At 41.4% G+C, this 25,739-nt stretch overlaps 1 protein-coding gene across 1 annotated transcript in view; it reads right to left on the bottom strand.

Annotated features, from left to right (window-relative positions):
* The window catches only part of RTTN (rotatin), a 329,764-nt gene that overhangs the window by 216,243 nt on the left and 87,782 nt on the right, over positions 1-25,739 (bottom strand). The window contains exons 15-20 of the mRNA XM_040353902.1: positions 25,474-25,600; positions 22,085-22,210; positions 16,675-16,791; positions 10,408-10,544; positions 6,348-6,519; positions 374-473 (exon numbers count right to left, since the gene is read on the bottom strand). Coding sequence (XP_040209836.1) covers positions 374-473; positions 6,348-6,519; positions 10,408-10,544; positions 16,675-16,791; positions 22,085-22,210; positions 25,474-25,600 — 779 coding nt within the window. The remainder of the gene's footprint in view (positions 1-373; positions 474-6,347; positions 6,520-10,407; positions 10,545-16,674; positions 16,792-22,084; positions 22,211-25,473; positions 25,601-25,739) is intronic.

Genomic DNA, 25,739 nt, shown 5'->3' with positions numbered 1-25,739 from the left:
CGACACACAATCAATGAGTTTAAATGGTGCTTGGCAAAAGGGGGATATACTGTATGACCATGTTAGACACCAGACCGAATTCAACCCAAATACTGGCTTTATCAAGGTGCACTCAAGACTGTCCATTACTAGCTCCTTCATATGGCATTAATGACATGCAGTTTTAGGTATAGACTTTTGATGTACAAATTTAATCAGGAAAAAAAAAAGAAACAATACAAAGTAAAACTTAATTTTATTGGCGATTCCCAAGAAACAAAAGAAACAGATTTGCTATGACCTGCTGTGGTATTCTTTCTGCAGAAGAGCAAAGGTAATCTGATTATTTTCAGGTGAAAGGAAAAAAGAACACCAAATTTCTTACTTATTTTACCTTGTGTTATAACTGCCAGCTGTTCAGCGGCTGATTTGCGAAGTGCTATGTCCACATTTTCTGAAGTTAAGATTTCAGCCACTTTCTTGACAGTCTCTGCCTACAAATTCAATACACATTGCATACTGATTAAAAACCCTTGTTCACTGAAATAAAAACTCAGCCTCAAGGACAACAAAGGCTAATTGTATTATAGAAAAACTACAACCTGAATTGTGTTAAGAGATGTCACAGAAAGAAAATCAAGACGTATTAAGAAAACTCAGGTCTGTTCTAAATAATGAACATTTGTACTATATAATGAGCAATGACTGAAATTAACAGTTACAAAAAGTTGACGTTAAAGAACGCGGTAATGAAATAAAAGGGTGCAGACTGCTATTGCTGAACTCTCCCAAATTTGCTAGCGGTTATGCTGACAATGCAGCTTCACAGTCTTTATTTCTTGATCTGGACAAATATGCCGATAATGACCTGTAACTTTTTTGATCTGCATACTTATTTCGAGCCAGTGACCTAAATTGGCTTATAGAACAAACACCAGTCTGTCAGCAAAAAGTTGCCCGCAAATTTCTCTCATGACAGATTTCTTTCATAGTGTGTGGGTCTCAGTACTTTGTGGACACAGGCACGCTGGACAGAACCAACTAATGATGTCTACTCTAATCCCTGTTACCTGTACGCACCAACAGTGTTCAGGAAATGCAGACCTGCTCATCTGCAATACCAGTTTGGGTTATAGTGGACATGAATGATGTTTGTTGATAACTCTACATCAAACCACGTTTGCCCCCCAGTGGAGGTAAATGTATTGATAAGACCCAGTGTGAAACATCCCCATGGCTTGAAAAAGTAAAAATATTGTTTGGTGCATGAAGGCAACAAGTTAGGGTGTCTGCAAAATGCTCTCTAGTTGCTTTAAAGTGGATGTAAACCCTCACATATAGCCAGTGAAGTAAACGGCCTCAGATGATACACAGAGATGAAACAAATCTCCCTAAATAAGTTTTACATGTATATCTGCTGTCTTCATCTTTATATACTGTTTAAAAAGTTCAGATCGTGTTAGATGTTCTCTTCCTGGCTAGCACTGCAGTGAAGCCTGGGCATACAGCCAAAACAACTGATTGGAGGAAAGGCACAAACCCCCTCTCCTCATAGGTAGAGACTTTCATCTCTGTTTGTTGAATCTGGGCTCTGCTAATCTAGTTATAGCATCCTCTCCAACACAAAACTCAGGCTGCTTTTATCATATGTGACAGAGAACTTATCAGAAGTTATGAGGCTGATAACAGAAGAACGGAGCAGGAGGCAGCTACAGGACATAGTGCCTTGAAGAGAGATAACAAAAAACACTGCAGATAAATGTACTTCAAAACAAAGTGCACTTATCCTTTTTGCCTCCATTCCTTGACCTATCCTAGCTCACCCTCACTCTTCCCAGGTGCATACTTACCTAGGTCCAACAGCTATGGTCTTCTGTATTTGTTTGGGTCACAAGTCTTCACTGTCCTAGCCACGCAAGTAGACAAATACGTCCGACCTCAAGAGACTGAACAGTAAAGACTTGAGGACAAGATCTTAACAATACCTGTAGGACATGGCCATTTGATCTAGGTAAATATGCATCTATGGAGGGGGGATAAAGTAAAGTCAGAAAGAAAAGGATAAGTGCAAATCTCCTTTAACCACTTAAGGACCGCCTAACGCCGATATACGTCAGCAGAATGGCACCGATGGGCACAATCACGTACCTGATTACGTACAAGCCCAGCGGTGGGTTGCGGGTGCGTGCCCACAGCGCGCTCCCGCGACCCGGTCCGAAGCTCCGGGACCGTGGGACTCCAGCGGCGATCGTGTCCGCGGATCGGTCCCCGGAGCTGAAGAACGGGGAGAGCAGTATGCAAACACAGCTTCCCCGTTCTTCACAGTGGCGATGTCATCGATTGTGTGTTCCCTAATATAGGGACGCACAATCAATGACGTCAGACCTACAGCCACACCCCCCTACAGCTGTAAACACACTTGGTCACACATAACCCCATCAGCGCCCCTGTGGTTAACTCCCAAACTGCAATTGTAATTTTCACAGTAAAACAATGCATTTTAAATGCATTTTTTGCTGTGAAAATGACAATGGTCCCAAAAATGTGTCAAAATTGTCTGAAGTGTCCGCCATAATGTCGCAGTCATGAAAAAAAAATCGCTGATCGCCGCCATTAGTAGTAAAAAAATAATAATTAATAAAAATGCAATAAAACTATCCCCTATTTTGTAAACACTATAAATTTTGCGCAAACCAATCGATAAACGCTTATTGCGATTTTTTTTTACCAAAAATAGGTAGAAGAATGCGTATCGGCCTAAACTGAGGGAAACTTTTTTTTTATATGTTTTTGGGATATATTTATTATGGCAAAAAGTAAAAAATATAGATTTTTTTTCAAAATTGTCACTCTATTTTTGTTTATAGCGCAAAAAATAAAAACCGCAGCGGTGATCAAATACCACCAAAAGAAAGCTCTATTTGTGGGAAAAAAAGGACGCCAATTTTGTTTGGGAGCCACGTTGCACGACCGCTGAAATGTCAGTTAAAGTGACGCAGTGCCGAATCGCAAAAAGGGGCCTGGTCCTTTACCTGCATTTTGGTCCGGGTCTTAAGTGGATAAGATTTAGAGAAACAGCTTTCACCCAAACCTTAATTCTTGCTCAATAATAGCAAGAACCCATAACAACCAAACTAAATTCATCTAACAGCGATGTCATTTCATAAACTGAAAGCTGACTATGAGCTACAGGATACTGTGTTTACACTTCAGTTTTGATCTTTTTAATGAACCTAATAAAACAGTACACAAAAGCAACAAAAACGTGAACAATTATTCTTGACACAATGGAATAAAAAAAAATACAAGAGAATGTTGTTCACGCTGGCATTAAAAGCAATCGTTTGAGAGGTGTTAAAAGCGCCCTTCAAATGATATAATGGACAGCACACAGCGCTGTTCACTCTATCAAAACATGAAGTGTTTTCGTCGTATCGCCTCAAAAATTAAGCCTCATGTCAAGTCAGGAGGCATTTTAAGCCTTTCAACGCCTCCCATTTAGGTCTACGCTCATAGCAAAGAAAATAGCGCTGCGCTGAAGGTGGGGGATGGGAGAGGTGTGTAGAGGAAGTAAAATGGTCTGTATGTGATAATAGCACTACAAACAATATAGCATCAAAGGATAATCAGTGAACTAGTTGACAGAAGTAGATCACTTCTATGCATAAGTGCTAATAGGAAAACTTCATGAGCTCTATATAATGAAGTGAAAGAAAACAATAAATAAGTGATAAACAATCCAATTATATATATACAGTGTGCGTCACACAACACCCAAGTGGCTGGGATAGGCTAAGCTGAAAAGTCCATGCAGCAGAGCTTAATATTAGAAACAAGAATATAAATAATAATCAAAAGTCCAAAAATGAAATCCAAAGTAGGGAGTGCTGGTGTAGATCCCAACATGTAAGGTGAGAGAAAAGGATGGATATCCAATAATCCCTTCAGGGTGAATGAGGATGTCCCCTTACCTTACTGCTGTAAGGTAACAGCATATAGGTCCAAGTAAACTTGCCAAACGTATCTGTAAAGGTGGTTATCCAGATAGGCTCTGATTCAAGGAAACACAGGTCCCTCTTGGTGGTCACGTCTCAGGATGGCCAATGACTCGCACCCAGAGGGATAAAGCACCAATAGTGTGATACCGTTTTTAAAATTTATTTAGCAGAAAGAATACAAACGGATACTCACATGGTAAAAGGTAAAAACAGGCATATAAACAAAGGAAAATAGTTCGCCAACGTCACCTCCGGTACCTCTCGGTGGACTCGGAGACCACCGAGAGGTAGCGGAGGTGACGTTGGCGAACTATTTTCCTTTGTTTATATGCCTGTTTTTACCTTTTACCATGTGAGTATCCGTTTGTATTCTTTCTGCTAAATAAATTTTAAAAACGGTATCACACTATTGGTGCTTTATCCCTCTGGGTGCGAGTCATTGGCCATCCTGAGACGTGACCACCAAGAGGGACCTGTGTTTCCTTGAATCAGAGCCTATCTGGATAACCACCTTTACAGATACGTTTGGCAAGTTTACTTGGACCTATATGCTGTTACCTTACAGCAGTAAGGTAAGGGGACATCCTCATTCACCCTGAAGGGATTATTGGATATCCATCCTTTTCTCTCACCTTACATGTTGGGATCTACACCAGCACTCCCTACTTTGGATATCATTTTTGGACTTTTGATTATTATTTATATTCTTGTTTCTAATATTAAGCTCTGCTGCATGGACTTTTCAGCTTAGCCTATCCCAGCCACTTGGGTGTTGTGTGACGCACACTGTATATATATAATTGGATTATTTATCACTTATTTATTGTTTTCTTTCACTTCATTATATAGAGCTCATGAAGTTTTCCTATTAGCACTTATGCATAGAAGTGATCTACTTCTGTCAACTAGTTCACTGATTATCCTTTGATGCTATATTGTTTGTAGTGCTATTATCACATACAGACCATTTTACTTCCTCTACACACCTCTCCCATCCCCCACCTTCAGCGCAGCGCTATTTTCTTTGCTATTATTTTATGGTTTGATACACCTTTCAGAGCCGCAGCTGTAAACCCTCCCCCTCCCCCTCCCCCCCCTATTCTTTTTGGTAGCGCGGTAATACCCATTTTTCCACTTTTAGGTCTACGCTCAGTTGCGGTGTGTAAAGATTAGTTTATTAACTTTAATGGAACAGGTGTTTGATGAGTGTCAGGCCCCTTTCACACTGAGGCGTATTTCAGGCGTTTTAGCGCTTAAAATAGCGCATAAATAACGCCTGAAATAATCCTGCCCCAGCATTCTCAATGTGAAAGCCCGAGGACTTTCACACTGAGGCGATGCGCTGGTGGCAGGAAAAAAAAATCTCCTGCAAGCAGCATCTTTGGAGTGGTATAGGATCGGGGTGTTTACCGCTCCTATGCCGCTTCTTCCCATTAAAATCAATGGGAAACCGCTGTAATACCGCCGCCAATGCGCCTCTGCAGAGGAGCATTGCTGGCGGTATTAACCCTTTTCCAGACGCTAGCATGGGTTAAAACCACACCGCTAGCAGCCGAATATCACGGTAAATACGACGGTATATTGGCACTAAAAATTGCGCCGCTATACCGCCACGGCACCTCCCCTGCCTAGTGTAAAAGGGGCCTTAATGTGCGTTAAAACCGCTCCTCTAACACTTCAAAACTAGCCATGGGGCATTTGGGGAGCATTTTTAACTCATCATTACCGCTTGTAAAACGCCAGTCTAACGCCCATACTAAGGCTCATTAACACGGGTCTAACATCCATACTAACGCAATAGGAGAAATTTTAAAGCATTCGAAATTTTGTCAAGTGTGAACAAGCCTTAAGGCTACAAGTTACAAAAAACATATGTTCTCAAGGCTCATTAAATTCACATTCCAGACCCAGTAACATTGTCCCTCTTGTACAACTGCTTTAGTTTAAACTAGATCATCTTCTGACATTTGAAATGAGCTGCAACATGATCCCACCCTAAATTGAGATTTGTATTGATCTTACAGGGATCTGTTGATGGCCTTACTAGCAGGTCAATAAAAATACCCCAGAGGGTCAACAATAATATCTAAGTGGCCAGAATTCCCCAATTTATCAAAAAGACAAAGATACTGTATACATAAACAGTAGATGAAGGATCACAATGACATACAAATGACAGATTTCAAATAAGGACCTTACCAACCATGAATCAAAGAAAACAGCAATAACGTGGTGCCATTATTTTTCCCAATAAAAAAAGAGGAACATTTTCAGTCATAGATCATTTTGTGTGTGTGCTATTTTATGTAAATGTATGGCTATCAACCTAAAAGACATATATTTCATAGAAAGATCAATAAATATGTTAACCTTGAAAAAGGATATTCCCTTATCATCCAGCTTTAAGTCAACCGGCCGCTCTGTAATATAAATGCTAACGGCTTTTGACATTACACTTCCTTGCAGCTCGGGGCGTCTGCACCTTGAATCTCTTTCATTCATTAGGTGGACTGATAGCCACTTAATGCCCACAGAACGGAGCCTAGAAAAATTAAATCATAAAAGCATTGAAACATTGTAATTGAAACCATAAAGCTGTTTATTGATAACCAGCATGTCTACAAGCACTCTGAAATTACCTATTCTAACTTTACAACTGAAGCATTCTGGCTCAATACTATGATGCATTCTAATCTTAATACATTTTACCTATTACCAACTCTACCACCCAAACTAATAGCTTTTTTCCCCCCAATAATACTTAGCAAAACTTCTTAAGAGGACCTAAAGTCATGCATCCAATTTGTCCATAAAAGTGTGTTGTTATTTTACGAAAGGAAGAGGCTATTCAAGTTGAGTGAACACTCAATTTGCAGAGTGAATCTAATGCCGCATACACACCATCACTTTATGTGATGAAAAAAAACGACACTTTCTGTGAAGTAAAAAATGACGTTTTTGAAACTTCAATTTTCAAAGACGAAGTTGCCTACACACCATCGTTTTTCTCACAATGTTCTTGCAAAGCGAGGTTACGTTCCACCACGTTTTACCATTGAAGCTTGCTTCATAAGTAGCTTCTGGGCATGCGTGGATGAAAAAACGTCTTAGAAAACGACGTTTTTTGCTACACACGGTCAATTTCTGTGAAGTAAAAAGTGCACTTTTGAAAAACGACACATAAAATTGAAGCATGCTTCAATTTTTTTTGGTCGTTTTTTACAAGACATAAAACGACGTTTTCCCCCACACACAGTCAATTAAAGTGACGTTTTTAAAAACGTCATTTTTTTTCATCACATAAAGTGATGGTGTGTACGGGGCATTAGTGAACAAAGCTAGATCTACTTTAAATACTCAGTCATGTGCTAGCGAACATAGGGCCAGATTCATGAAAAATTGCGGCGGCGTAACGTATCCCCTTTACGTTACTCCGCCGCAAGTTTTTGTCGTAAGTGCTTGATTCACAAAGCACTTACGTGTTAACTTGCGGCGGCGCAACGTAAATCTGTCCGGCGCAAGCCCGCCTAATTCAAATGGGGCGTGTGTCATTTAAATTAGGCGCGCTCCCGCACCGAATGTTCTGCGCATGCTCCGTGTAAAAAAATTTGCCCCGACGTATTTTTTGAACGGCGACGTGCGTTACGTCGTTTCGTATTCCCGGACGTCTTACGCAAAAGAAAAAAAAAAATTAAATTCGACGCGGGAACGACGGCCATACTTTAACATGGCTGGTCTAAATGTAAGCCATGAAAAAGCAGGCTTATGTTTGCGACGGGAAAAACCGACTAGCGACGACGTAAGAGAATGCGACGAACTGGCGTACCTTCGTGGATCGCCGTAAACAGCTAATTTGCATACCCGACGCTGGAAAACGACGCAAACTCCACCCAGCGGCCGCCGGAAAATTACACCTAAGATCCGAAGGCGTACGAAGCCGTACGCCTGTCGGATTCTTTGCCAAAAGCCGTCGTATCTTGGTTTGAGGATTCCAAATCAAGATACGACACGGCAAATTTGAAAATACGCCGGCGTATCAGTAGATACGCCGGCGTATTACTGCTGTGAATCTGGCCCACAGTTTTTTTTAATTTTCCCATACATAATTGGATATATATATATTATTTTTTTTTAAACAGTCAATATAAAAGTGAATATAAATTTTGCAAAGTTCACTTTGCTAGGTGAACCACCTCTACTGCTTTAGTAAATTAACCTCAACATGTACAGTATACGTTTTATGCCAAAAAGTTTGGTTATATCTTGTGTTCTATACTGTCAACATATTATGTAGTGTAACTAGAATTTGATGGGGTCCAGGCTTTATTTATATGCTTATCTTCTTATTGTAAGTGCACAATGTTTTTGCAATTTCTTTCCCATCTTGTTGGACCACTTCATGACTAGGCTACATTTACTTTCATGTAAAAAAAAAAAGTTGGCAACCAGGTGAGGATTAAAGCCTTGTACACACGATAGGTTAACCAGAGGACAGGTCTGAAGGACCGTTGTCATAGGTTAACCGATGAAGCTGACTGATGGTCCGTCACGCCTACACACCATAGGTTAAATAACCGATCGTGTCAGAACGCGGTGACGTAAAACACAACGACGTGCTGAAAAAAGCGAAGTTCAATGCTTCCAAGCATGCGTCGACTTGATTCTGAGCATGCGTGGGTTTTTAACCGATGGTCGTGCATACTAACGATCGGTTTTGACCTATCGGTTACCAATCCATAGGTTAATTTTAAAGCAAGTTGGCTTTTTTTTAACCAAAGGTTAAATAACCTATGGGGCCCACACACGATCGGTTTTGACCGATGAAAACGGTCCATCAGACCGTTATCCTCTGGTTAACCTATCGTGTGTACGAGGCTCAATACAATTTCTCTTTATTTTGTCCAATGAGTACACTTTGCAAACTGAGCAAAAACGATTGTGTTTTAGCCTATGAAGGCCTAACTCATAGTTGTCTGACCTAACCAACTAGACAGATATATAGCAAAGTCAAACCTCCCCTAGCTGGGATCACAATTAGACATTTTACCATTTGGTACTCTGACAGTGTACCTCATGGTTTATTAACCAATTGTGATCCTACCTGGGGGGGGGGTTAGGTTTATCTTGTTATATATATCGGTCTAGTTGGTTGTGTCAGACTAACTATGAGTAAGGCCTTAGTAGGCTGAAACGCATTAGTGTTGGCTCTGTTTGGACTATGTGTACTTCTTGGATGAAATAAAGAGACCTTGTATTCATCCTCACCTGGTTGCTGACTTTATCTACATGAAAGGACTCTTGTGTTGTGGAGTGGAGATTGCAAGTCAGGCACAGTGAGCTGAAACAGAGTTCTTGCTGGCCCTGAATGCATGATTGTGTTGCAGTGTCAATATCTTGCATGTGTGTTTGAATAGTTACTTTTAGCCTTTAGCTCTACTTTAAACAATATAGTGAAGTTTTTTTTGCATCCTATCATGACCATAATTACAATTTAATAAAAAAAAAAATATTAAAACATAGCATGAACTAGATCCCAATGCCCTCAACACTCATTGGACACTTTTCTACAGCCAAGTTGATCTGGTTTAGAAGAAAAAAATAATTTAGCTCTAAGTGATGTAATCAACAGCATTGTCATATACAATATATAAATACATAAATACAGTCATGTGAAAAAGTAAATACACCCCCGCCCCCCCAGAAATTGCTAACTTTTTCAACATATTTGAACAGGCAAACATTAGATCTTGATTACCTAAACACACAGGACAATAAATTGACAAAGTGTATTCATTTCCATTATCAGAATAACAAAAATTCAGATTTTTCATATGAAAAAAAACAAGCAACCCCCAAGTTCCTAATTAGGTTTCAATTAGTAGAACCTCCATAGGGAGTATTCAGGTGCAACATGTTTTACTTAACCCTCGGATGTCTAGTTGTCTGGTGTTCGCTGTGCTACTCATGTAGATGGTGACATGCCAAGATCAACAAAGGCCATCAGAAAAAATGAATCTGGCAAGGGATTTTAATAGATTCCCAAATTATTTAAATCAAGTATTTCACTCTAAAGAAAATAATATATATTTTTTTTAAATTGCTAGGTTGTTCCGGACAAGCTGGCCCAGCAAATTCAACCCAGGAACTGATGGCAAATGAAGTTTCCAAAAAAAATACAATTTTACTGCGGGGTGTTCAGGTAACTTTTGCAATAGTTGTGGTCTAAGTGCATGCATCAGAAAGAGATTGCATCAGTCCAGCCTGCATGAGAGGCGAGTTAAAAATAAATAAATAAATTCTTGCCCAAAAATGAATATTAGAGAAAGGTTACAGTTTGCCCATTAAGCAAATAAGCCAATCCTTCTGGAGAATTGGGCTAATGAAGATTAGCTAATGAGATTAGCATAAAAAGAAAAAAAAGACAACTTACGTCAGCTTTTTAGCAAATAAAAATCGCATTGCAGCTCTTAAAAGAGCTGTTTTAGTCAACATTCCTTCTCCTCTTTCTGATGTCTCACATAAGGTTAGGATGGAGGTACCCACTGCATCATCCATATCTGCAAAGCCCTGAAAGAGAAAAACATGAAATTTATCTAACTAAAGGAACTACTCGAAACAAAAGTTGAACTTTAAAGCCAATAAAACACCAGACAGAAGACATAAATCAAAAAACAGAAATAGGGAATATACTGTTCTACTTCCGTTAACAAAAGTAGTATGAATATGGCAGGTCACGGAAAAGCTCCAGAGACTACAAATGGCTGACAATCAACCAGATTTGATTTTTTTATTTTATTTCTATCATATACTAAAAATCTAGGCATGTACAGCTGTGCTGTACAAAATCTTTAACACCGTACAAGAGCACAGCTACCCAATTAGCTTTATATCTGCCGATTGAAATTGGAAAAAGAGATCATTGATGATTGGTTGCTATGGGTGACTGTTCTTTGCATAATGAAATTACACATAATTGGAATCATATGTGATATAGTTGCATTTGCACTAAACCTAAAATGAGAAATTGATATTATGGGAAAGTCTAATGAAAAAATTCAATCGGAATTTCCGATGAAAAAAGTCAGATGGAACTTTTTCCTTCGGAAATTCCGCGCACACACAACCGTTTTTTGGGTTCATTAAAAACGTGTGTGGGCTTCAGAGCATTTTTCACTATCTAAAAAATGGGCATTAAAAATTTCGAACATGCTCTATTTTTTCACGACGTTTTTAACGTTGTCGTTTTTAAGGTTGTAAAAAATGGTCGTGTGTGGGCTTTAACGACGTGAAAAATCTGTGCATGCTCAGTAGCAAGTTATGAGACGGAAGCGCTCTTTCTGGTACAACTACCGTTCGTAATGGAGTAAGCACATTCATCGCGCTGTAACAGACAGAAAAGCGCCAATCGTCTTTTACTAACACAAAATCAGCTAAAGCAGGCCAAAGGGTGGCGCCATCCAAATGGAACTTCCCCTTTATAGTGTCGTTGTATGTGTTGTACGTCACCACGCTTTGCTAGAGCATTTTTTTCACAATCGTGTGTAGGCAAGGCCGTTTTAATGATCGGGTTGAAAAAAACTTTTTTTAACCCGAGTTTTTTCTAGACCCTTAAAAACGTAATTTTTTTAGAACCCGAAAAACGGTCGTGTGTACGCGGCATTAGAAAGATAACATGTTCTCTTTTTTCCGTTCGTCTGTATGGAGCGCCGACGGAGGAAAAAACATGCATGCTCAGATTCAAGTCGATGCATGCTCAGAAGCATTGAACTTCATTTTTTTCGGCTTGCCGTAGTGTTGTACGTCACTGCGTTATTGACGGTCGGAATTTGGTGTGACAGTGTGTATGCAAGACAGCTTGAACGGAATTCCGTCGGAAAAATTGGGCAGAGTTTATCCTGACGGAAATTCTGATTGTGTGTCCAAGGCATTACTAGATGCATTTATAGTTATATATATGCAAAAGTATTCATAGATCAACTACTAGCCCAACCGTTGGTAGTTTTTCTCTATGGGGTTATTAAACAAGAAATCAACTGCGTCTAGAAATTTTGATTTCTAGTTTACCATCCACCATAATTTCCAATGCTCAGTTCTGACTGTAACATATTTATCTATGAACAATAATAAAAACCCTTTTACATAACCCAGCCTGTAATAATGTGTGTGTTTTTTAAAACATATGTTCAGCCAAAATCACAAACGGAAAAATCAGCACAAAGGGCATAACTTATAGTCAGTAGGATGTGTCCCTGGTGCCGATTCCTCTTCTCTTAGTGAAAAGTATTCCTCCATTCTGTTCTCGCCATAATCTTCTGGTTCGGCAGGGTGTTAACACAACTAACGGGCTGTCACAAACTCTCATCAAGGAAGCCCAACTATGCCCATCATTTCTGCTCAGTTCCTCCATTCACAGAAGTCATACTACAGCTTTGATGAATGGAATGCAATCTATGAATGATAGACAGGTGCATGATTGATAGCATCTTCTTCCCCTCCATTCATAGATCAGGTTTCATTCATTGAAGCAGTAGTATGACCTTTATTTAACCACTTGCCAATCGGCTAACGCCGATATACGTCAGCAGAATAACACGGCTGTGCAAAGCAACATAAAGACATACAAACACAAAAGGAGAAACATAAAGACATACAAACACAAAAAAGAACAAAAAAAACACAATGCAGCTATACAACCTGAAGGCGGCATCCTTTGTTCATCTCTGGACTGTTCCTGGCGAGGTGCGCATGTGTGGGTTTTTCTCGGCATGCGCGCAACGCCATGACATCATGCGTTTTGCTGCGAAGATGATGGCAATGGCTGGGGCGATTTCGCCTTCCAGGATGCCAAGGGAGCAACACGGAGGCCGCCCCCAAGCGGCCTGGACACCCATTCACCAGGGAGAGGGGGGAAGGAGGCACCACCTGCATCTGTTTACCCTAATTGCCCTTGGTATATATCAATGACCAGCTGCTTGCAGATCATACCATGATCGCTCGCAGACCCTATGGACCACACTGCACATATCCTCTCCTGGTTCCCAGTTACCAACTTTTCTGCCTGACCGCAGTTAAACCTATATTTCAACATATATTAACCAACATAATACAAGGTAAATGTCTATATTACACATATATCTCTATGATTCAACTCTTTTGATACTCTTAACTTTCACTAATTAGGTTCATTCACTCACACTCTAACACCCATTTGCAGACACACACACACACACACACACACTTGTTTTTACATTGCTTCAACACCACAGCTTATATCCTGCGGGTAACATCAAAACACATACACAACACACATATATACAACACACACACATACACACCTTTTCTCATTTTCACATATTATTTGAATTAAATTTTAATTTTATTTTATATATTTTTTTTTCTCTCATTTGATCACCCCAAGCATTACACACAACACCTTATCACTCCAATTTGATCATCAACACTCCACTGTCCCTGCTGGGTTTGCTCTATCACATATTATATTTCACTCACACAACCTTCACCAATCCCAACACTTTTAATTCAAGATTGCACTTTAATTTATGACAATTACACTCTATTTTACATTGCATACTAACATACCTCATTACCCATACCCCTACCCCTAGAAGTTAACTATACTTCTGGGATTTTTGGTACCTGATGAGACACTATGATAGTTGGTCCATATACTTCTAATAATCCATGTTAATGTGCCAAGAGCCAATATACCCATAACCATTACACTCTATATATGGTAATTGATTGGGGATTAATTGCAGGTTCTGATTCTCCCGTCCCCTGGAGGGTGTCAATCTTGTGTGGCTCCTTGTAAGCCCCTCAGACCGGGCTCTTCTGCCGTGGGGGAGTGGGTTCCCTTACGGATCCTCCTCATCACCTGGCAATTCACAACCCATCTGGCCATGGGACCATCCACTCCAATTCAACGGTAAATATCTCTTCATGCTAGACCCCAAATGGGACTTATGATGATGTTTTCCTATAGCTGAAATTATGTAATGTGTTTTATAGAGCTAATTTCCCCCTGATGATGACTGCTACAGAGGTCGAAACGCGGGGGAATGAGGGGACAAGAGACAGCAGGAGCACCGCAGTGGCATTGCTTGGGCCCATAAGTCTCAGTTCTTGGTCCATGCACACCAGATCTTCTCGAACTTCTTAGGACATTTACGGTTCATATATGTAAGCTTATACAGGGGTAGCGTGGTGTCCACCAGGGCCCTCCATTGGGAGACTGTTGGAGGCTTGGGCTGCTTCCATTTAAGTAGAATGGCCTGTCTAGCATAGAACGAGGCGTAAAATACAAACAGCCTTTTGTGTGCGTTAGATATGACATTATCACAAACTCCCAGAAGCAGTATAATTGGGTTCAGGTCTATATGCAAATTGCCCACTGAGTTAATAATATCTACTACCTCCGACCAGAATTGTTGAATAATAGGACACGACCAGACAACGTGTAAAAAGGTACCCAGGTCAGTAGTACATTTGGGACATCTATCTGTTTGGAACGGGTATATTCTAGAGAGTCTCAAAGGCGTATAATAAGCTCTGTGTATAAATTTGAGTTGGATGTACCTATCCCTTGCTGAGACCATCAGGGGAATATATTGCTGGATTCCTTCCTCCCAATCATCAGCAGCAAGGGCAGGGAGATCCTCCCTCCACTTGTCATACAGTTCGGTCCCTCCACCCGGCCCCCCACAAGACAACCTAATATATAGAGAGGAGAGAACACGATCCACAACTCTGGAAGTCAGAAATGTCTCCACCCCGTGTGACCGCAGCTCGATACCCTCAGGGAATTGGGCCTAAAATGCTATTTTTATTTCCCTTGCATGTCCCCCTCGATCTACAGCGACTGCACTTCAAGGTGCAATTTCAGTGCAATTTCAAGTGCACTTGTAGTGCAAAGTGGATTTGCCTTTCGTAAATAACCCCCAATGTATATACTGTGTTAATAGACAAACCAATTCATCTGTCCCTGTAGAATTATATAGAGATTAGCCACAGCCAGTGTATAGAAGCCAGCATGTAGAGGAAAACACTTGCTCTGTGTAGAAGCAGTGGTCGCTTTGCAAAGATCCATCATGCCGAATGAGAGCTAGAGCTCCACAACCAGTGAATCCTTTGCCCTTGCTCAAGAGGACCACAGCCAGAAATGCTAGGGGGTTGTTTTTCAAAGTGATTTCTCAACAAATTAAAGCATGGAGACATGGATCGATGGGGGAGTTTGCTTTGTATAATAAAAATTTATTAAAAGGGCGTTTTTGGTTGTGATGCTCAGATGCAGCAAAGATGCGCTTTAAAGTGGTTCTAAAGCCTTAAGGTTTTTCACTTTAATACATCTCTGTGAAAAATCTTGTGTGCTGCAGCTGCCCCTACCCCCCCCCCCCCATACCCCCCTGTTCCTTACTTGAGCCCATCCGATTTAGTAAAGTGTATGAGCGCATCGGCTCCAGCCACTGTCTCTCTCCACATTGGACAGATTGACAGCAGCGGAACCATTGCAGTCAATCAAATCCGGTGACATGGGAACAGGAGGTGCACACAGTAGCAGGACTCGAGAGCGAGCACGCACAGAAAGCAGCTTTCCCCTGGGGGGCACCTGATGATGAGGAGGGGCTTGGAGTTCCAGTGGGGGACCCCAGAAGAAGAGAAATTGGGGCTGCTCTGTACAAAACCATTGCACAGAGCAGGTAAGTATAGGCATGTTTGTTATTTTTATTTTATTTTTTAAACAAAGCTTTATAACCACTAAGGCCCCTTTTTACACAAGGCGCACTCCTACTTAGCGGAGTCCGGACCTGAACGGTGCGACTGTGTGAAAGGGGCCTTAAAGAGGAACTGGAGTAATGTCCCCCAACCAACATATTCAAAGCTGATCTGAAATAATAATAGTAATTTAATTTCTTAAAGGAAAATTATAGTGTAGATACATTATTGCTGTGTAGAATAATTTGTGATGCAATTTCACATGCTACTATACTTTTTTTTAAATGTATAGATTTGTAGACTAGCCACTAGAAGTAGGTCAGTTTAGCTACTAGGATGGCTCTTTCTAACTACTAAAAGGACATTTAAGAAAATAAAAAGATATACGTTGCCGACTGCATTGCTTTCAGTGAGCTGCTTGACTTACGCTTCCACTGTGGCAAACAGGAGAAACGCGCTACCACTGTGAAGAACTGCAAATCAGCAAGCGGACCCTTTATATGTGATGAGAAAATGCATTTATAATTTAAAACAAGGCAACAAAGAATTGAAATATTGATGAGATTCCTTACATTTATTTGATCTCTGCTCCATGTGTAACTACCGTATTTATTGGCATATAACACGCACAGGCGTATAACACGCACCCTAACTTTAAGAGGGAAGCTTCAGGAAAAAAACATTCCACAGCCCCCTGCGCATAACACGCAGGCACAGTTTACCCTCCATTTTCAGGGTAAAAAAGTGAGCGTTATACGCCAATAAATACAGTATATTGAAAAGATTATACATTGCTTTTGAAAAACATGTTGCTACTTGTCCTATGTAGAAGGTCCATTGTCAATGACAAATGTGCACTTCCTATCACATTTAACAAATCAGCAAGTAAAATGCTTGTCTGCTTGCAATGCATTAGGACACAAGTAGAAGTTAATGGGTGAAAGTGAGATAAAATGGACAATACCTGTAAAACTGGTATGACAGGATGAAGTGCTTCAATAAATTTATTCCAGCACAATGCAGACATCACAAGCTGTCCTTGAAGTAAAAATGTCAGAATGGTCTTAGCAGCACAATAAATCTGAAAGAAATACAAAAATAAAAAATAACATGCTTTGCCAAGACATCTTTTTTCTTTTAGGTTGCATTCACACCTGATCAGAGTGACTTTCAGACATTTTTATTTGAGCGTTTTTCTAAGCATTTTTAGAAGTGTACAGCATAGCTCCCAACTGTCCCTGATTTTGAGGGACTGTCCCCGATTTGGAGCAATGTCCCTCTGTCCCTCATTCCTCCTCATTTTGTTCTGATCTATATTACTTGTATATAAAATTAACTTGTTTCCTCAGTTTAGGCCGATACAAATTCTTCTACATATATTTGGTAAAAAAAAAAACGCAATAAGCGTTTATTGATTGGTTTGCGCAAAAGTTATATGGCTAGATTCAGAAAGAGTTACGCCGGCGTATCAGTAGATACGCCGTCGTAACTTGGAATCTAAGCCGTCGTATGTTTAAGTGTATGCTCAAACTGAGATACACTTAAACCTAGCTAAGATACGACGGCCTGCGCCGTCGTATCTTAGCTGTCTAGTTCCGCCGGCCGCTAGTGGCGTGCACGCTGATTTATGCCTAGAATGCGTAAATCAGCGAGATACGCCGATTCACGAACGTACGCTTCCCCGTCGCAGTAAAGATACACCGTTTACGTAAGGCGATTCCCGGCGTAAAGTTAGTCTAACAGTTGGCCTAGTCAATGTTAAGTATGGATGTCGTTCCCGCGTCGAAATTTGAAAAATGTACGTTGTTTGCGTAAGTCGTCCGTGAATGGGGCTGGACGTAATTTACGTTCACGTCGAAACCAATACGTCCTTGCGGCGTACTTTGGAGCAATGCACACTGGGATATGTCCACGGACGGCGCATGCGCTGTTCGTAAAAAGAAACGTCAATCACGTCGGGTCACAAGTAATTTACATAAAACACGCCCCCCTCATCCTCATTTGAATTAGGCGCGCTTAGACCGGCCCATTTACGCTACGCCGCCGTAACTTAGGAGGCAAGTGCCTCTCTGACTTACGGCGGCGTAACGTAAATACGATACGCTACGCCGCCTCAAAGATGCGCCCATCTACCTGAATCTAGCCCATAGTGTTTACAAAATAGGGGATAGTTTTATGGCATTTTTATTAATAATTATTTTTTTATTACTAGTAATGGCGGTGATCAGCGATTTTTTTCGTGACTGCGAAATTATGGCGGACACATCGGACACTTTTGACATATTTTTGGGACCATTGTCCTTTTTACAGCGAAAAGTGCTATAAAAATGCACTGATTACTGTGAAAATGACAATGGCAGTGAAGGGGTTAACCACTAGGGGCCGCTGTAGTGGTTAAGTGTGACCTCATGTCTGTTTCCTACTGTAGGGGGGGCGTGGCTGTACGTGTGACATCACGGATCGTCGTTACCTATAACAGGGAACAGACGATCAGTGACAATGCCACAGAGAAGAACGGGGAAGGTTTGTTTACACTCATCTCTCCCCGTTCTTCAGCTCCTGGTCTGCTTGTCCCGCGGTCACGGAGCTTCGGCTGGGTTCTTAAAATGGATGTACAGCCGTGCCATTCTTTTGACCTATATCATCGTGCAGCAGTCCTTAAGTGGTTAATTAACCTTTTTTGGTCAATTCTCCTTTAAGAGGGTGTGGTTGGGGGGGGCGTGTCCTATGCCAACATACATTTGCTAGTAGGTGTCCCTCATTCCCATCTCAAAATGTTGGGAGGTATGGTACTGTATTACAAGCATTTTACAGATTTCGGCATTTTTGCTTAGCCAATAGAAAGCACCAAGTGGAGCATATTAGGGGTGGAGAGCTGATGTTTGAGCAGAAATCGCAAAGTAAAACACTAATGGAGCACATTTTTAGGCATTTTAATTGAAGTCTATGGGGCCCAATCTGCCAAAAAGAAGCTCATGTACTTTTTTGACAGGCATTTTGCTCCAGCCGACGGAACACTCAGATGTGAACAGGGGTCATTAAAATAAATGGGATTTGGATTGTTGAGCATTTTAGATCTACAATCTGCAAGTAGAAAATTGCTCAGGTGTGAACAGGGCGTTAGACAGAAGTCACATGGTGAAAATAAAAGTTAGAAATACTGGTTTAAAATAACATTGTTAACCTTGTCAAAGTGGCTGTAAACCCGAAAAAAAAAAAAAAATTATTCTTTGCTGTCACAATGTAAAGTATAAAGCCTCGTACACACGATCAGTCCATCCGATGAGAAGGGTCTGAAGGACCGTTTTCATCGGTTAACCGATGAAGCTGACTGATGGTCCGTCGCACCTACACACCATAGGTTAAATAATCGATCGCGTCAGAACATGGTGATGTAAAACACAACGACGTGCTAAAAAAAAAAAACGAAGTTCAATGCTTCCAAGCATGCATCGACTTGATTCTGAGCATGCGTGAATTTTTAACTGATGGTTGTGCCTACTAACGATCGTTTTTGACCTATCGGTTAGGAATCCATAGGTTAAATTTAAAGCACGTTGGCTTTTTTTTTAACCTATGGATAAATAACCTATGGGGCCCACACACGATCGGGTTTGACCGATGAAAACGGTCCATCAGACCGTTGTCCTCTGGTTAACCTATCGTGTGTACGAGGCCTAAGATTTCCTATCATCTGTGCCCAATCTTGCCACAAAGAGTTAATCCAGCTCTGAGCAATCCTCTTTTATTGTTCAGTGAAATAAAATGGACTTACAGAGAAAAACCTCAGTCCGTTCCGCCCCCTTGCTGTGAGTCACAGGTTATTTACATATCTTATGCACTAACTTGGAGACAGGCATTATTTTTTAATTCCCACCCCCACTCTTTTTCTGAGGTCATATGGTTACTTTTCTGGATTTTGACTGGATGTTAGTGATCATAGCAGAATTTAATGTAAAGGGAGTGTAGAGGTGGGCGGGGAGTCTACTGACATCACGACTCCACCCACAGAGCTCCAGACAACAGATCCACCCACAGAATCTGCAGTTTTTCAGTTCTTATAACAGACAGAGGGGAGACATTTTACAGGTAAGGATACATGCAGGAGGCATGTATATCCTTATAGATCAGCACTATGGCAGTAGTTTAGAAAGGATGAGAGTGGGTTTACATCCACTTTAAGGTACACAACCGTAAGGGTCTGCGTTGATGACTTTTGTTCAAGTCAGATGGGTTTAGGGTTCCCATACAAGCCTATGGGAATGCAAACCTCACTTGAAGCAGGTAATAAGGAGGTGAAATGCAGGTCAAATGTCAATTAACCACTTCCATACTGCGCCTATTCTGGCACTTCTCTCCTTCATGTAAAAATCATAATTTTTTTGCTAGAAAATTACTCAGAACCCCCAAACATTATATATATATATTTAGAAGACACTCTAGGGAATAAAGTGGCAGTCATTGCAACTTGTTTATCCCGCATGCTATTTGCGCAATAATTTTTCAAACACCTTTTATTTGGGAAAAAAAAAAAACGGTTTCATGAACTAAAAAAATAACAAAAAACAGTAAAGTTAGCCCAATTTTGTATAAATGTGAAATATGATCTTACGCTGAGTAAATAGATACCTAACTTGTCACGCTTTAAAATTGCGCACACTTATGGAATGGAGCCAAACTTCGGTACTTAAAAATCTCCATAGGCGACAATTTAATTTTTTCACAGGTTACCAGTTTAGAGTTACAGAGGAGGTCTAGTGCTAGAATTTTTGCTCTCGCTCAAATACACACGGGGATACCTCACATGTGTGGTTTGAATAGCGTTTAAATATGTGGGCGGGACTTACGTGCACGTTCGCTTCTGAGCGTGAGCTCCTGGGGACAGGGGTGTTTTAAACTTTTTTTTATTTTTATTTTTTTTTCATTTTTACACTTTTTTTTACCTTTTTCTTTATCACTTTTATTCCTATTACAAGGAATGTAAACATCCCTTGTAATAGGAATAGTGTGTGACAGGTCCTCTTTATGGAGAGATGCGGGGGTCAATAAGACCCCACATCTCTCCTCCAGGCTGGAAAGCATGAGATTGGGAAAAAAATGTCACCGAACTCATGCTTTCAGCCACGATTGCGGCTTTGTTTACTTCCGGGTACCCGGGCGTGACATTATGACGTCGCACCCAGGCCTCCGACGGTCATAGAGAGACTGGTGACCATCTGGTAGGTCCTTAACCCATCAGCAGGACCGTTATCTGCTCCTTTGTGCAAGGAAAAACAGGATGATCACTGCCAGAGCCCTACAAAATGACCTCCAGCAGGCCACTGGTGTGAATGTCTCTGACCAAACAATCAGAAACAGACTTACCGTGGGTGGCCTGACGTCATCTAGTGGGCCCTGTGCTCACTGCCTGGCACCGTGGAGCTTGATTGCCATTTGCCACTGAACACCAGAATTGGCAGGTCCGCCACTGGTGCCCTGTGTTTTTCACAGATAAGAGCAGGTTCACCCTGAGCATGTGACAGACACGAAAGGGTCTGGAGAAGCCACAGAGAATGTTAGGCTGCCGGGAACATCATTCAGCATGACCGGTTTGGTGGTGGGTTAGTGATGGTCTGGGGAGGCATATCCATGGAGGGCTGCACAGACCTCTACAGGCTACACAATGGCACCCTGACTGCCATTAAGTAGTGGGATGAAATCTTTGGGCCCATTGCCAGACCATATGCTGGTGCAGTGGGTCCTGGGTTCAACCTGGTGCATGACAATGCCTGGCCTCATGTGGCAAGAGCATGCAGTTTCTGGAGGATGAAGGAATTGTTACCATTGAATGGCCCCCACGCTCGCATGACCTAAATCCAAAAGAACACCTCTGGGACATTATGTTTCGGTCCATCTGACACCACCAGGTTGCACCTCAGTCTGTTCAGGAGCTCAGTGATGCTCTGGTCCAGATCTGGGAGGAAATACCCCAGGACACCATCCGTCGTCTCATTAGGAGCATGCATAATGTTGCCAGGCATGCATACAAGCACGTGGGGGCCATACAAACTACCGAGTACCATTTTGAGTTGCTGCAATGAAATTTCAGCAAAATGGACTAGCCTACTGCATCATTATCATTTTTTCACTTTGACTTTTGGAGCGTTATTGAATTCAGCTCTCCGTAGGTTTATAATTTTCATTTCCATCAAAGATGTGGCATTTTTTGTCCCCAACACATTACCTAGTCCATATCATTATAGATCTCTAGCATGATATATTTTTCCCCATTGAGATCTGATGCGTTTTTAAAGTGTTTTTTGAGCAGCATGCATATATTTTCATAAAAGATAAACAAGCATGCAGGAATACAATAGTAAAGTTTGAATGGATACCTCTTTGTTTGAGTCTTGTAAGCCAAATGTGATTATTTCATAGAGAACTTTTTGATGAAGTAAAAAATTTATACTACTGCAAATTGAAGAAACAGGCTTCGTCACATTGTAAATTCCTAAGGCATCCTAGAATGAATATAAAAATCAGTATATAAACTAGAAAAGTATTGCATTTCACATAGAATAATCATAACTTATGACAGCTTGTTATATTAGATTTAACCAGGCAGTATTGCATTAGACCCTGGTCAAGCCTATGTGCCTTTATGTAAAACAGTGTTGCAGTATACTGTGCATAATGAATAAATGTGACTTCGACATCTCAGAACTGTCATCCACATAACACAATTTAAGTAGACAAATAAATGTAAGGTTAAAGCACCCTTCAAAATCAGATAAAGAAAAAAAAAGCAAATCCCTTGCACAGTAGTACAATTTTTGAAGGTGTTTAAAGGAGTATTAAACCTTTAGTGGTTGTAAAGTCAAAACAACATTTCACCGACAGCCCCTCTGTTCTATCAACCCATCCTACATTAGGTAAAGGTTTGTGTAAAACGATGCCTCTAAATACCTCATCTCCGATCTTTTCTGGCCAGTCACGTGACCTCTGAATGCACTGCTCCTCCGAATTAAGGGCTACAGTGGGAGGGGCAAAGATCCCCCCTCTGATGTCAACCGGGGAGGTCACGTAACCACCGTGCTGTCCACTCAGCCCCTCCCGCAGCAGCCTCTAGATCAGAGGAGAGTGGCTGGAGATCATGTGAACAGCCAGAAAAGATCTAAGATAAGGTATTTAGAAGAATCGTTTTACACAAACCTTTACACAGTATAGGATGGCTTGATAAAACAGGAGTGCTGGCAGTAATCTGTATTTAACTTTACAGCCAGCTATTAATAGCAGTAGGAGGAGAGGGGCAGCTCACACACAGGAGCTGACAGGCAGGGAGAGAGGAGAGCAGCGTGATGACAGAGGCATGTAACCTGACCACGGTAGTCATGGATCAGCAGCCACTAATGGGGGCAGAGGAACAGGCAGGATCAACCAGGTTTTTTAATGCTTGGAGAGGGGCAGATTAGACAGCACAAGCACTGTGCTCTTTAACCTGCTATAAGGGAACATTTTTTTAAGGGTAACAACCTTATCAAATCGAGAATAATAAAGCGAAGTAAGCGATTTACGAGAAATCTAAACACTTTCTGTTTACAGCTTTCAAAAATGCTTAGGGTCTTCAAAGGAAAGAGTTAACAGTGGGCAGTGTAGTCTCCAGTCAGTCTGTTAGCTTGGAGACATTATGGGGGTGGAGGAGAGAGAATAAGGGAAGGGGGAATGCCTTGTCATCTTAAAGGGGTTGTAAAGGAAAAAAAATGTTTTCATAATAAGCATCCTTTACCCGCAGACATTCCACTTTTCACTTCCTCATTGTTCGTTTTTGCTCAGAAGTTGCTCTATTTCTTCTCTGCTCTGTTCACTTCCTGCTTGTCTAATTGTTACTCATCACCGTGATGGGAGGCTTTACTGCGGTGGTCAGTAACATGCTCACCCCCTCCTGGGAACTACATCTGTGTGGCAGGACGCTCTCTACGTGTTAGAGACTTCAAGGAGGTGTGAATTACTGGGCGTGCCGCAATTCATACTGGGAAATTCTTACATGTACGAATGATGCAAACCAGGAAGTGAATGAGAGAACAGAAACTAGAATGCCGGAGGTGATATAGATGAAGGAATTTAATAGGTATTTACTCTTTTTTTAACAGAATCATTACACTATTCCGTCTGTCTACCTTGCAGACATAAATTTTAGGCAAAACATTTTTTTTTTCTTTACAAAGCCTTGAAGCTATGGGTGCGTTTCCATTGATGCACACAGTGTAGAGAGACACAACTCTAGACCCTGCATGCTAGGGTGGCTCCATATGATCCTGCAAGAGAAAGGAGCTACCCTGAAATTGAAAACCTGGGGCAGCAGCATGGCATTATCCTAAATTGGAAAACAGACAAGGATTACAAGCTAAAAAAAGCGGCATGCCACTGTGGGTGCTAAAGGGGACCCCAATGACAACATACCATATTTTCCGGCGTATAAGACGACTTTCTGGATGTAAAAAAATGCATCCAAAGTCGGGGGTCGTCTTATACGCCGGTTACGGTCTCTGCCATCACTCAATTTTTTCCTGAATAGGCGGTGTGGTGCGGTGACAGTCTCCGTGCTGCGAGCGTCAATGATTTAAAAGACGCTCCTCCTTCTCAGAGTGTTCTGTGATAGGTGGAACACAAATCTTCCCAGCAGCCCCTCTGTTCTGTGTTCCTCCTATCACAGATGCCTTTTCATTCTCGGACGAGATGAGAAGACGTCCCTGATAGGCGGAACACAGAACAGAGGCGCTGCTGGGAAGATTTGTGTTCCGCCTAACACAGGACAGTCTGAGGAGAAGGCGCGTCTTTTAAATCATTGACGCGCGCAGCACGGAGACTGTAACCGCACCGCCTGAAAAAAAAAGTGAGTGATGGCACTGGGGGGCAAGTTCAGGCACAGTGGGGGCAAGCTCAGGCACAGTGGGGGCAAGCTCAGGCACAGGGAGGGGGCAAGTGATGGCACAGAGATGGGGCAAGTGATGGCACAGAGAGAGGGCAAGTGATGGCACAGAGAGAGGGCAAGTGATGGCACAGAGAGGGGGCAAGTGATGGCACAGAGAGGGGGCAAGTGATGGCACAGAGAGGGGGCAAGTGATGGCACAGAGAGGGGGCAAGTGATGGCACAGTGAGGGGGCAAGTGATGGCACAGTGAGGGGCAAGTGATGGCACAGTGGGGGCAAGTGATGGCACAGTCGGGGCATGTAATGTAATGGCACAGTGAGGAATGTAATGTAATGGCACAGTGAGATTTGAAAAAGCCTGTTTCTGTCAGCGGTTCTGGCTACCCTTCAGCTTCCAGAAAGACTAGTAAGAAGGGGGTAGTCTTATACAGTGAGTATATCCCAAAACCAACATTTTTCCTGGAAAATTAGGGGGTGGTCTTATACGCCCAGTCGTCTTATACGCTGGAAAATACGGTAATTTAAGGAAATAACGATGTTGCATTAAGTCTTTATGTGGAGAGAGAGAGAGAGAGAGAGAGAGAGAGAGAGAGAGAGAGAGATTTTATCAAATCCAAAATGCCTTTCCATTTGTAAGCAGAGATATATTTGGGTTTTGGGGGACCTACCATACTGCTGAAGCCTCTGTTTATAGTTAATTGTCTCTTTAAATACTGAAACTTTATCAAGCATATTAGTGAATGTGATTTAAAAAAAAAATTAAAGTTTAAAAGTATTTAAACTCATTTTGATTAAAATCATTTTAACGTTTTGGTGCTGTAATGAATTTATGAAGTGAAACTACTCATTATTACCTTTACAATTTCGAGACAATTATTATAAGCCTCAACTCTCACAGCGGGCACCCAGTGGGACATCATGCGCAGAAGTATTTTCTGAGACTCTTCCAGAAGTACAGGACCACTTTGAGCCGAGTTAAATCTGTTAGTCATGGACAGTAAAATGGAACAATTACTTAATGAAAATGTAACAAAAGTAATAAGTCAACGATTCAAAAGCTTGGCTCAAAATTATTGAACATTTTGATTACAGCATATTAAAAGAATGTTTGCTTTGTACT

The sequence above is a fragment of the Rana temporaria genome, chromosome 5, assembly GCF_905171775.1.
Source record: "Rana temporaria chromosome 5, aRanTem1.1, whole genome shotgun sequence".
In the NCBI taxonomy this organism is placed as follows: Eukaryota; Metazoa; Chordata; class Amphibia; order Anura; family Ranidae; genus Rana; species Rana temporaria.
Note: the sequence above shows the minus strand (reverse complement) of the source record. Positions and strands in the feature narration are given on the sequence as shown.